This window comes from Rhipicephalus sanguineus, chromosome 3, assembly GCF_013339695.2.
Source record: "Rhipicephalus sanguineus isolate Rsan-2018 chromosome 3, BIME_Rsan_1.4, whole genome shotgun sequence".
In the NCBI taxonomy this organism is placed as follows: domain Eukaryota; kingdom Metazoa; phylum Arthropoda; class Arachnida; order Ixodida; family Ixodidae; genus Rhipicephalus; species Rhipicephalus sanguineus.
The window spans coordinates 188,775,975-188,788,934 of NC_051178.1; the positions used below are offsets into that span (position 1 = coordinate 188,775,975).

Here is a 12,960-nt window from a genome sequence, read left to right on the forward strand (position 1 = left end):
CACTTTTACGACACAGCATCTATTTCTAGACATGTATTGTTAATGCATAATAATTATTGCTGCGGATCACCTACAAAAAAGAACAAAAGGCTGTGTGAGAAAGTGAAAACAAAGCATTGTTTTCAAGCACAAAGCTAGGCAACCGTTTTTAGAAACAAAACAATACGATAGTGAAAGTGCTCCACTAGTGCATGCAATCTCTTGGGATTGAGATTGCACCCTATGCAAGCATTCAGCAAATGATGGCACGAGTCTGTTTAAAAGTGAAACAACAAAATTATTGGCAGAATCAACAGCTGTGATATAAAACATTGATCAACCTCTCTCCCAAGCAACAGCAGCAATGAACCACAAGGCCATGCAGGTGCAACACACCTTTAAATATGTTAAGTGGGATTAATATCAACTTGAAAGAAGGAAACTGAGAAAGCACTAGTCACTGCTGTAAGGGTGCTTCATATTCACTGCTGCGGCGACATGCTTGGAGCCCGAGAAAACTTCCATGTCAGGAGCCAACGTTGATGAGCAAGAACAGCTTTTATTTTGTAGTTTAGTAGTATATGGATAGGGTGCTTGTGCATTCAAACGCAAAGAGCATTGTCTCTCATGCCTTCAGCACATGCATGAACAGTTTCTTGTGACGGTATCAGCCATGCATCAGCAACCATGACATCAGCAAAAAATACTAATTTCTTCTTGCACAGTCATGCACGCTAAATCACTTCAATACATGACGGAATTGGTCAAACTGCTAGCTGCACAACTCAATCTCAGCCAGCACGCTTAGGCCGCATAGAACAATTTTTCGTGGAATCATTGGTCTACAAAAGTTTGCTTGCAACAGTACCTCCTTTCTTGCAAAGTATCATGCAAAAATGAATTCTCAAAACTATAACGAACTGCAAGATAACAGCTGGAGGGACCCATCGAGGTCAACTAGTGGGGTCTTACTCAGATTGGCTTGCATGCCAAATTTGGCTCGTTAGGCTTCATAAAACCAGAGTGGAAGCTTCCTGGGGTCATCATTTGTGGACACCATAAAGACAAACAATACAGGCCCCTTTCCCACCCTGTTACGGTCCCTAAGAACTAGATACGTACCGAAAAACTTACACGGCTCCTCTAACAAAGGTGATAAAAGCCTGTCTGTTTAAAGAGGGAGAAACAAAGAGCACCGACATGTATACATTTATGCTAATAGCGTACATTCACACTGAAAGTTATTTCCGAGCGAGTGCAAAGAGATTCAGGGTCGCTAACTAGTGCACTGCTAAACGAAGCCAAAAGACATCTCTTGTAAACCACATGCAACCGTAGATGAGCATGCAATAAACCAACTGATGGGGGAAAGGCTAGCAGATTTAGGTTTTATGCAACAACACCAGTAGAAAGTGCATGCAACAAGCACACGGGTACGTTGACATCCAGTGTATACATTGCACCTGTGGTGAATGTAATGCAACTTAGCTGACCACATCTGCAAGTAGTAGTTTGTATGCTACATTACAATAAGTAGGTTCCTTTGTGCTGTGCATGCTTTTCAAAGTGTATACGAATCATCATGGAAGTAATTAAGTAGGTCACTTTTCTAAATCTTAAATAAAAGTGCATTACACCATATCAGAATGGGAGCAACACATAACACTCACGATCCTTCCATGGTTTCGAAATTTCATGCAGGTGGCGTGATGATGTGCCTCAGCTGGTACATGCTAGCACAACCTAGAGACATGCAGGTGGAACAAGTGCAAGCCTAGAAATGACCCCTGCTTAGTAACTTCTCGCTCGACATGCACTTTTGAACCTGAGTCACACGAAATGCCTAAGTACAGCCACCCCTATGTGTAATAGTAGCAGCTGTATTCCACTATCTATAATAGAAACGGAAGAGTAAGCGAAGAGGCAAGAGGCGTGAAGCGGGTTTAGCCACCTATGGAGTACATGTCCTGCAGTTCCAGCAGCAGAGCGGAAGTAAAAGATGGGCAGCGCGGATGGGCGGCTGCCCTCTGAGCTGTGTGAGCCTTCTGAGCTGCGTCTATAGCTGCCACCACCAGTCTTACCAGTTGGGGCCGAGGTGAAGAAGAGGGAGTTATGCTGGGGCTCGCCATTGAAGTAGCCCCCACCTGACTCGACCATGGGCGAGACGTCGTCGTGCATCGTCGTGAGGTTGAGATCGGACAGCTTCTTGGGTTCGTATGGCTCGTGTTCACGTTCCGCTGCTTCCGCTTTTCTGCACGGGAGGGAAGGAAAACTCAGTGTTAGTTGCAGTAGTGCTACCTGATTAAGAAGAGTTCAATTTTGATTTGCAGAGAGAATTCCGAATTAATATTTTACATGGCAGAGCAACATTCATAGGCTGCGGAGGTCATTGTAGTGCAAGACAAGATAGTTTATGCAGCTTAGGGGGTTTTACAACATGCAGGCACATTTACATGCACGAATACCTCTGCATTTAGTTTTGCAATAAAGCATTGCAAAGGGTGATGTTATGGTCGCACATGAAAAGAAAAATTTCTTTTTCCAAGAAAGTTCTCTACCTTGTGCCATAAATTGTGTACTTTCAAGGTATTCCAGATAAAAAAAATACCCCGTTGCTGTATTGGAAGTGACGTTATAATGTAAAGGTGACACAGTTTCCAAATACCATATACATGTCTGTCTTTACCAAGCTATGTTACCTTGCCTTCCGTCTATTCAAGAGCTTGCAGGTATGCATAGTGAAATGGTAAACTGCTGGCCTCTGCAGGAAGGCTGGTGATACAACCAACAAGAAATAAAAAAGGCTTCACTGAAGCCGAACTTACTGTTCAAGCAACCTTTCTGTGAGTCCCTGGAGCACTTCCGCACACTGCTGATGATATTCACAGAAGGCTTCAGCAAGGGCATGAAGCTGGGAGATTTGCTCAACCTGCATGAAATATGGAATAAATTGGTTCCAAGCGATTCATCTATCAATAACGTTATTTTTGTCCAACTCCTGATAAAATGGAACTCTACAGTGGTTGCTTGACTTTGGCCAGTACTTATTTTGACAAATGAAGTTAACGTTATCGTTCATTGGTCATTACAGGGTGTTGCTGCATCAATGCAAAGTTGTAAAGGTGGCGTCAAAGACAACATTCAAGCTGTATGCAAATTCATTCAAATTTCACAAGCATTCAATAGTGCTGCTCCAATTCATGTATCTTCCCTAGTAAAAAAAATAAATTGACCTACCTTGGATTATGCCTGAAGTGCATTTGCCACTGTAGCACAGTGAAACATTACTGCAAAGTTTTAAATTGTTCTTCGGTACAGAAAAAGCCACTGCCTTTGAAAGTTACTCCTACAAGAATTTGAAGCAAGAACTCCACATCAGGCGAGTTGCCAGGAATGGCCTCCAATGCCGTCTTCTATCATTTTTAGTTTTTAAGTGCAGAGCACTTTAGCAGCCCGGCTTGTTGTCCATCCATGCATTTCATGTGGCGTGATCCCGATCAAAATAAAGCTCTCAATGCAGGCCATAACAAGGCTAGAAATGCTCAAAACTGGGTTAAAATGAATGAACAAGGTCTAAAATATTATAATTAAGAAAAATAACCAAGAAGTAATTGCAACTATTAACTAAAAATAGCCAAAAACGCTTCGGAAACCTGCGGCTCACTCTGGGGCTGTGCAAGAGAAGGTGCCACAGCCTCGCCGAGAGAGTGAATGCCCCTCCCCCTACACTTCGCCGGCGCTGCGTTGGTGCCTCTGATGGGGGAAACATCCTGACGGAACTCTCTGCAGACGACCCTTATCTCAACTGCCGTAGCAAGCAGGGGGTCGATCAAGCACAGCAAAAAGTAGCGCACATGTCGTACACTGAGTTTGCGTGTCTTCCTAACAACATTCTACTCGTGCTGGGGAAACCCTACATACTAACCTCAAGCATTGGCGTCATCGATGCTTTGGTAAACGGAGCAGTGGGAACACTACGAACATGAATCGCTGGTTGCCTCTGCTACACGCTTCCTCAGGTTTCACAGTGGGGTAGCTGCCATACGTTTTTTACCTTATATTTAGCTATGAGCATGTACGGACAGGGTGCAATGTTATTACTCGGTAAAATGTCAGCATCCCGAACTTTCATTAGGAACAGACAACAATCTGTGCTGCACTAGATGCCGATTATATCGGCTCTTTGTCCATGCATAAATGCCTATTGCTCTTTTTATAGAGGTAGTGCAGTACAGCAAACACATTCTTGTCTATAGGCTGTTCACTAGAGATGAGTAACAGTGATGCATGTAGGAGCATGGTTACCAGCAGCTTTAGAAACACACCGCACAAAAGTGATATCGATGTCGCACTTACATCATTTTGTAAAAGATTGAACATCCCCATGGAAGCCAAGTTGAAAGACTCTTCAAATTTGTCCTCGGCGAGCTTAATCTCTTCTTCTGTCAAGTGGCCACCTGCAAAATGACAGAAGGTAAACCAATTACACTATTCTGTGCACAGAGCACCACTTATTTTTATTTTTGTAAAACAGCTTCCACTAACTGCGGTTCAGTACATCTACACATGCTTGCAATATAAACAATGAGACTTGTGAAGAAACAACAAAGTCCCATCTTACTGAAGCGACCAAGAATGTTCTACTTCACTAAAACATTTCGTTAAAGCTTGTGCCTTAACCCTACCCTTTGCATAGACAGAATTTACACACCTTTCAGCTGTTTCCGCTTTTTGCAGTCATAGTCCAGGCGTCGACCCTGCAATTTCTTGCGATGGTGCTGCAAGACAACAACAGGCGCTATCATGTGTTATACAACACAGATTCAAATAAATTCAATCAGGAATAACATGCCCTGCAGCAACGATGTTTAATGCCTCGTAATGTGCAATGTGCAATGCCCCATATGGAGCTCGGTATTCGTGCAGAAATGTACAAACAATGGCGCAGTACAGACACAGCTAGGGACCTTACGGAAACTTTTCCCGCAAAAATGACTCAATGCAGCACTTTGCCTTTTAACCGAAAGGCACAAGTGCGTAGCATCGATTAAAATAAGTGAGGATGACGATTAAAATAAGTGAGGAAAAATAAGTGAGGATGAATCTTGGAACAACAGCTTCCAGCCACATTTTTACATGACAAGGCTGGAAGTGAATGAAGATGCAATCCACTACCAGGGAACAAGAAATCAGGTTAAAGACGACACAACACACTTCTGATTTGAAGGGAATCCTTTGACCATACGATGCCTCCATTAGTGACTGTCACTTTCAATTCACAACACATAATGTGATGCACCGAAAAGCTGGCTCTGTAGATGCATTCTATTTGGCATGGTTAGAAGAAGCATAATGAGAGAGGTATGCCTGCCCTAAGCAAGTACCTAGTTGCTTCAAAATCAGCCTACAGAATACCTAAAGAACACATACATGAAAGTACGTGTTTCAAAATGAAGTTTCTGCATGCATACACATGTACACATGACAAGGCTCACCAAAACATCCTTAAGGTCCTTGTTTTGAAGTTGGGTAAGGGGCTCAAGAAAGTTCTGTTTCACATTATCTTCCAGGGCATACTTGATGTCGGCCAGCTGCTTCAGGGCCTCTCCAGCTTCGATCAGGCTCTGACCTGAATAGAACATTGGAGGCCACAATGAGAAGGCACCACAAGGTGCAACAATTAAGTGTATAAGGAAACAGCAGGAAAAGAGGCCTTTGTGGACACAAGCTGCCATTTAATGTTAGCAGTTCATCCTCCGAGCTTACAAAGAAAACCTGCACTTTTCCATTCTCAAATGACGTGATTTAGAGTTAGATGCAGAGTTGTCCAGGGACAGGAATCATCCATGCGACCCATTCTGAATGGGGGTACAAAAATGATGCACGTTTCCACCACTTGTGCAGCCAAATGCACATGTGCAGCCAGACTTATCACAAGGTAGTGCCATACAGGACCAACATAGCCAATGAAAAAGCCATTATCAGAACTGATTAATGGTTGCCACTTTTACTATTGAGAAAACCTATTTCTCCATCTGTCAGTGCTACAGAAGGAACACTGATGCACATGGTTGAGTGTGCACTAATCTGTCCAGCTTCAGTAATCTCTATGGCCAGTTTGTCTTTAGACTTGCTGAGCACAGCTGTAACAACAGATTGCACCTGCATTCTTGGCAGTGTGAAAACAAGTGCATGCCACCGGCAAGAACCTTCAAGGACGATGAATGTTCCACGAATCTGTCATTTAGAGAGGTTTGTTTCCAAGCTCTCATGAACGACTTTCCAATAAACTTGAGTTGTAAGTTGAGTTGTCTGTCCTGTTAATTCCTTCTGTTCCTACTGTCTTCTGCTCATAGTTTTACAATATGTTACAGCAACTGGCCCAGCAGACTACCATTATCAACTATCAGCTGATAGTTAGCACTGTGTATGTGTGGTTATTTCCTTGGTTTTTGTTATTTTGCACTGCCTCCTTTAAGATGCAATACCAACTCTCCCAGCAAACCACCCTTTTGAAGTTAAATAATATTAAGAACAATATTTATTCCAACATAAAAAGGTATACTTTTAAGTGGGTCATCATTGCAAAACTGATTTGTGGTTTTCCACTATAAATGAACCATTTTTATAGCTAGCTGGTGACTTTGTAAAAGGCAAAGCAAACATACAAAAAAGACCCAGCCAGGTAACAAAACAAGATCGTAGGATGGCATACTTGACGAGTTGGTTGAAATACATGGTACTTGAACGACAGTGAAAAAGAAGCGACCAAGAAAGAGAAGACACATACATGTGTCTTCTCTTTCTTGGTCCCGCCTTTTGCACTGTTGTTCAAGTATAAAACAAGACCGTGCAGTGCACTCATTGCTAAGACCACGAGCGACAATGCCGTACTGACCAAAAGGGCTCTCCTCGCCCAAATCAGTGCCGTACTTGACCATGGATTCTCCGAGCACGCCTTCCGGCTGAGGATATGCATGAGTTTTTCCCGGTCCTCGGAGTTTCGTGCTTACCATCAGCTTTGCTCGGGATGCTGCAGCAAATTTCATCATGAAAAGGGAGCATCAATACTAAGACCCAACAAAGAAAGAAAGAAAGAAGAAAAAAAGAAGCCTCACAACTATACGCAATCACCAACTACAGTACCAACAACAAAACAATTTTACTCGCATTACACGGTAAGAGGGAAATAGAGTAACAAGATAGCAGCATGTCTCTAAATGAAATGCCTCTGCGACTGGCATTTCTGACACTTTGCGTCATTTCTACGAAGTTAAAGGGCAAGATCTTCTTTCTGCTGTTCTCTTGCATATTACTCGCTACAGCTGGTTCATGAAGTATGTAGCACTTACACATTTCCCACCTAAAGCTTTCTTATATGACCAAGAATCAGGCATTCTGTTAGACTCTGTTAAAAAAATAATCCATACAAAAATCATGTAGGCTCCCTATCATTTCTGATTTATTTCTTTATGGGTGCAGATAAAATAAGGAACTACTTGAATGCTTGAGGAGCTTTTCGATAGGATGCTGTTGCTAAACACAAGCTGCAGAAACATACCGCTTAGAAGTTCACAGTGCGCCCATGCCCAGATGGCTTTGTGTATTAAAAGCAGCCAGAGATATTAGAATTTATGGCAATACTGTATGGTAGGTACGAAAATACCAAACCGTCATTGTTGGCACATAGCTTTTTTAGTCTACAAGACCTCTATTAGCCATCTTTGATCCTTTAACTATGTTACAGTAAGCAATGAGCAGCTCTCGTAGCTAAAAAGCTTTAAAAATGCTGTGTGCCGATCAACACAGTACGATATTTCCGTACTTACCGTACACGGTAAAACGGCACTGCTAAAAGACGCTGTAAGCTTGCGGTGGTAACTGCGCTTCAACTCTTTTTCGTTCCCACTTTGCCACTTTTAGCAATCACAAATAGAATGAATGTAATATAACAAAGAGGCATGTCTCAAAATTGAATAGACTCTATGCATGCTTTGAGCACAATAATATGCACAAATATGCCCTTTTAACATACTTTTAAAAATGTAGCGCAACACTGTAATGATAGAATAACCACCTGGATTTGGCTGGAGGTATTCTTTCGTCTTTACAATCAGCTCTTCCACTAACTCGCTGGTCAAGTCTATTTTCTGGAGAAAGAAAAAAATGAAAAGACAAGGGCAAGAAAGCCCGTTGATGTTACTGCGACAACACGTGGACATTTAAAGCAGCAGAGCAAGTATTTATTAAAAGGTTGTGCAACAAAATACAAAAATAATGTGTCCATGTGCTTACCCTCTCCATTTCCATGTACTCGTCCGTGAATTTGGTACCCTCCGCTCCGCCAATCTTTTCGCTGACATACTGGAAATAAAGAGACGCAAAAAGCCGATTTCAAGAAGCAATATAATAATGGGCCATGGACATAGCCCATCTGTGCCTCTATTAGCACCAGTAATATCCTCACTTTTCCAACAGATCAAGTGCATATACATATATATATATATAAGCGTTATAGAAAGTATAACGCAAGCCCCAATTCTGTAGGCAGGTATTTCAAACATGACGTATGTTCTAGCACCAGTTTATCTCTTTCTCTTTCTCTCTCACGCAAACACACACACACACACACACACGCACGCACACACCCACACAGCAACTACAAAGAGCGGCCACATAAACTAAACCTAAAGCAAAGGGGGAAAAAAAAACTTTGTTCAACCACACAAAACAGTAAACATTCCAATTTCACTGATATGTTCATGGGGTTACAGCAATATAATGCAGTGATATGTGGGGTGTTAAGATCTGCTGTGAGTTTCACAGCTTGCTTTTAAGTGCGGAGCACCTTGGGGGTCCGGGCTGTCGTCTCATGTCGTCGCTTGGCATCACACTCAGAGTACCAAAGTAGGTCAAAAGAGGGCGCTACAGGTCAAGCCAATACCAAAATAGGTCAAGAGAGGGTGCGCGCCACTGCATCACAAATAAAGGTTTTCTTTCCCGCCAAGGATGCTGAGCAGGCTGTATGTTTGGAACGCCAGCGTCGCTGAAGGGCTAATTTGTCTGTCTGGACAAGCGATAGCGAACCGCCAGTGCCGGAGCTAAACACAGATCTACGGAAGAGAGAAGCAGAGGCGGAACGCCAGCGAATGCGAGGTAACCCTAAGCTTCAGAAGACGCAAGCCGAGCGCCAACAATGACACGAACCCGCAGCTTCGACTCAGACAAACACAAGCCAAGCGTCAACAGAGGTGACAGAGGCAGGCGAATCTAGCTCTGCTCGGCAGTTTGTACAGCTTTCACGGTGCGGAACTGGCGCGATTTTTCTTTCTCATACTAACAAGAAGATTCATTTGTTAGAAGGAGCGCTTAAACATACACACACAAGCTTCTAACGAGGAAGCGAAAGAGACTACGAAGTTTTCACTCAAAAAGAATACGAGAAAGAAAAATCTGGACATGCGTTGTATGCAAATTTTGCCTTTAATTGCCACCTTACACGGCAATGCTCAACGTATTCCCGTGAAGCCATACTTGAAGGCGAAATTCGCGAAATCCAAAGCGCAGTCTGCACAGCTGTGAAGCCACACTGCGCGCGTCTTGGCAAAGGTCTTCGATGCGTAGCTTAATTCTGGATTTCCTAAAGCAGGCTTCGCTGCATACAGTTACGCTATGAGGTGAAGCATAAATTTGCGGTGACTTGTAAAATATGATCAAAAAAGTCACAGTTTCACCGCAAGGGCGAAGCAATGAATGCGATAGCAACAAATCGTAGTGTTATAGGAAGTGAGGCTGGCAGATAACTGTTTTGTATCCGATATCGCGTAACTACAAAACGCTGGTGTAAGAGAATACGGCCGCTCCAGGGAGAGATGCTCTCCGTATAGTCACTTCGCGTTGAGAGCGCAGCAAGTAGAAGGGTATACAAGCCGCCCGCTGTGATGGCTGTCGAGATAGCGCGCGCGCCAGCGATCCCGACCGCGCCCTTAGATTCAAAGTTCAAAGCTGCACTGCTCGCGCGACCCTCCCCCCCCCTCCCCCTCTCCTCCCTCCGAGCGAATGCACCATCCGAGCGACGGAGGGTGCATGCGTCTTTTCTTTCCATGCTCGTTAAAGAAGGGCGTGGCGTTTCCCATCTGCTTCGACGGCAGGCCTCCCGAGCGGCGCCCCTCGGAGCGACGGAGATGGGCCGGCTCGTTGATCTCTGTTTCAACCGCGTTCGTCGCCCGCGCTCGCGCGCTTTTACTCGCAGTAGAACATACTATGCGCGGGGGATGTTATCAATTTGGACTTTATACGGGACATGACGGCGACGCCAAAAACCCGTCGAGACTGTCCATATAATTGCTATCGCAATAAAATGAGGATTGAACGTGGCACATACTGTCCTTGTGCCTAGCTCTCTGCATCCATACTCGGGTCGCGTCATATTTATTATGCATACGGGTGTTATTTTTTTTTCCTTTTCTATTCCTAAGTTAAGGCATTTTCATATTAATAGCAGTTTTCCGAGTCGTTACCCGTAATGACATGACTGCATGCGGAGCCAACTTCCTATGTCACACGCAAAAATATTTTATCATATTAAAAGAACATGCGATATATGCTTGTTTATATGAACTGCCACATATGCTTGCACACGACACGTGCACGTGTAGCAAACATGTGCATCACTTTCCAACGCAGCTTACAAAAAGATAATAATCGTAGCAGTTGCCGGAACAAAATACTTGTATCAGCTATCACGAGCTGCATGAGGACACGTTAAACCAAGCTGCATAGGAAGTGTCATGGACGCTTTATTATAGAGAAAGAAAAAAAAAAGAAAAAAACGTGCTATTTCGTCCTTTCTGGTCGGAAGTGCTTTCGCGGCATGCCGAATAAAAGTTCGGCGTGAAATAGCTTCCTTCGATGTTCAAAATAAAGACGTCAGAACTAACCTCTAACAAAACAATACGTACATCGCTCTCGACCATTGAAGGGTACAATGACCTGCTTTGCTAGGCAATGTGCCAACGATTTAGTATCACAGATAGTGCGTTGAATTGAACTGTATTCTATGTATTCCATACGTTGAGACGATTGAGGGTCGCGAGAGTTCAGGCGCCAGCATTGAACGCTGAACTCGGTACCTGACGAACTGCGTGTCGGCGCCTTAGAATAACGCCAAGAATTCACCGGCCTGCATCGCGCATTCGTACCTGTGTGCGAATGGCCAACAGGGTCGACATTCACTGCAATATGAAATGCAGTATATACATTCCACGTACGCACTACAACTTCACAGCTCGCAACAGCAACCGATAGAGAAATAGTCCCACGCGAAAAATGATAGGCGCGTAACACCAAGAGATAGGAAGAGAGCGGAGTGGACCAGAGAACGAACAGGGATAGCCGATATCGTAGAAGATCACAAAAAGGGGGAAAATGGGCCTGACTAGGCCTTGTTATGAGAAGAAAAGACAACAGATGGTCAGTTAAAAGATCGGAATAGATGAGAAGCGCGGCCATGGACGGCAAAGGGTTAGGAGGAACGACGGAATTAAGAAATTAAAGGTGGGTTGGAGAGTCATTGGGAGAGGCCTTAGTCCTGCAGGGAGCATAACGAAGGATGACATGATGATGATTATGATGATGATGATGACCTATCCTCTCACTCTCTTCCTGTCCTTTACTCCTCCCTCATTCACTGATGAGAGTCGTTCAGGTGTCAGCTGCTCGAGCTAGACAATTACAGTGCAGCCATCAGTCCTTTTGCATATATTTCGTGAAATAAGCAATCACTTTACTACACAGACGAGTGCAATTTTGACTTTTTTCTTTTCCCTGGGAAACTAACAGTGCCGAGTGTTACACTGAGAGATTGGTACAATGAAACGCGAGGGTTCCACGAAGTTCGAGCAAGAAGAGACAGAAAGCACGCACGTCGACGTACAACGAAAGAGAGACTGCATGGCTCACCTGATTGGCTTTGTTGATCTGTTTCTTGAGCCCTGCGAACGCCATAGCTTCAGAGTTGCCGTGAGATGGCTGTCACCGCACGTCCACTGCCCCTGCTCACCGAATCCCCGCCACTTTCTGTAGAAAAAAAAAGCAGGAGAGAGAAAAATGAAAGAGGAATACATATGTGCACTAAAACGCAAACGGAAAAATCAGTTTAGAGTGATAAGACATTCTTTCAAATTGGATACTTTCCGTTAACATCGCGGTACGAGCAAAATTCGAGTAGTCAACGAAGACTAAACTTTCGTATCTTAAATTTCGCGCCGAAACCGTCGCGCCGGCACATCAGAAATGGCGTGCATTTCCGCACATTTTAGCTGCTATGAAAAAGTTAAGCGTTTTGAAAACTTCTTGAGCTTGCACGCTTAGACTACTTTTTAATACAGTGCAGTCTATATTGACAGATTCGAAAAAAAAAAAATCGTCCATGCCGGCGCCCGTCAAGATCTATTACGTCATTGCGAGGTAGCGCGGAAACTTCAAAGCGGCGTTGTCCCATGCCTTTTATTTCGTGCGTTATTTTCTGGCATATCAAGTACTCTCTTCCACTACGAGCACTATACACGGTAATATTGTGGGTTCAGTTTCGTCATACCGTTGTATTTCTTCTACTTAACGTTACTATATCTTTATGGCCGCGTCGGAAATGTCGCGAGACTGAAAATGTATTTGCCAGCCACGTGACAGCCTCAACGTACGCACAGAATCAGTATATAGTATGCTGAAATATAATTTCTGAAAACTCTCTTTTCCTTGATTTGGCGCCAGAACTGCTTACTAGATGTGAATTTCCACCCTCAAGATTATGAGAAAGAAAGAAAGAAAGAAAGAAAGAAAGAAAGAAAGAAAGAAAGAAAGAAAGAAAGAAAGAAAGAAAGAAAGAATACACGGATGTTCGCTGTACGCAAATTTCGCACTTTAAATGCCGCTTCACGGCAATACTCGACGCATATCCGTAAAGCCACAGTTGAAGGAGAA

General features: G+C 43.6%; 1 protein-coding gene across 7 annotated transcripts in view; it reads right to left on the reverse strand.

Annotated features, from left to right (window-relative positions):
• Positions 1 to 12,061, reverse strand: part of LOC119387874 (endophilin-A) — a 29,365-nt gene extending 17,304 nt beyond the window's left edge. For 3 of the 7 annotated variants that reach the window (XM_037655434.2, XM_037655433.2, XM_037655428.2), the window contains exons 1-9: positions 11,941 to 12,055; positions 8,275 to 8,343; positions 8,057 to 8,129; positions 6,878 to 7,012; positions 5,475 to 5,608; positions 4,691 to 4,757; positions 4,336 to 4,436; positions 2,805 to 2,908; positions 2,124 to 2,230 (exon numbers count right to left, since the gene is read on the reverse strand). In XM_037655434.2, coding sequence (XP_037511362.1) covers positions 2,124 to 2,230; positions 2,805 to 2,908; positions 4,336 to 4,436; positions 4,691 to 4,757; positions 5,475 to 5,608; positions 6,878 to 7,012; positions 8,057 to 8,129; positions 8,275 to 8,343; positions 11,941 to 11,985 — 835 coding nt within the window. In that variant the 5' untranslated portion in view covers positions 11,986 to 12,055. Of the gene's footprint in view, positions 1 to 2,060; positions 2,231 to 2,804; positions 2,909 to 4,335; positions 4,437 to 4,690; positions 4,758 to 5,474; positions 5,609 to 6,877; positions 7,013 to 8,056; positions 8,130 to 8,274; positions 8,344 to 11,940 lie in introns of all 7 variants that reach the window. The other 4 variants (XM_037655432.2, XM_037655431.2, XM_037655427.2 and 1 more) reach the window with 2 other exon arrangements.
• Between the last annotated feature and the right edge of the window lie 899 nt (positions 12,062 to 12,960).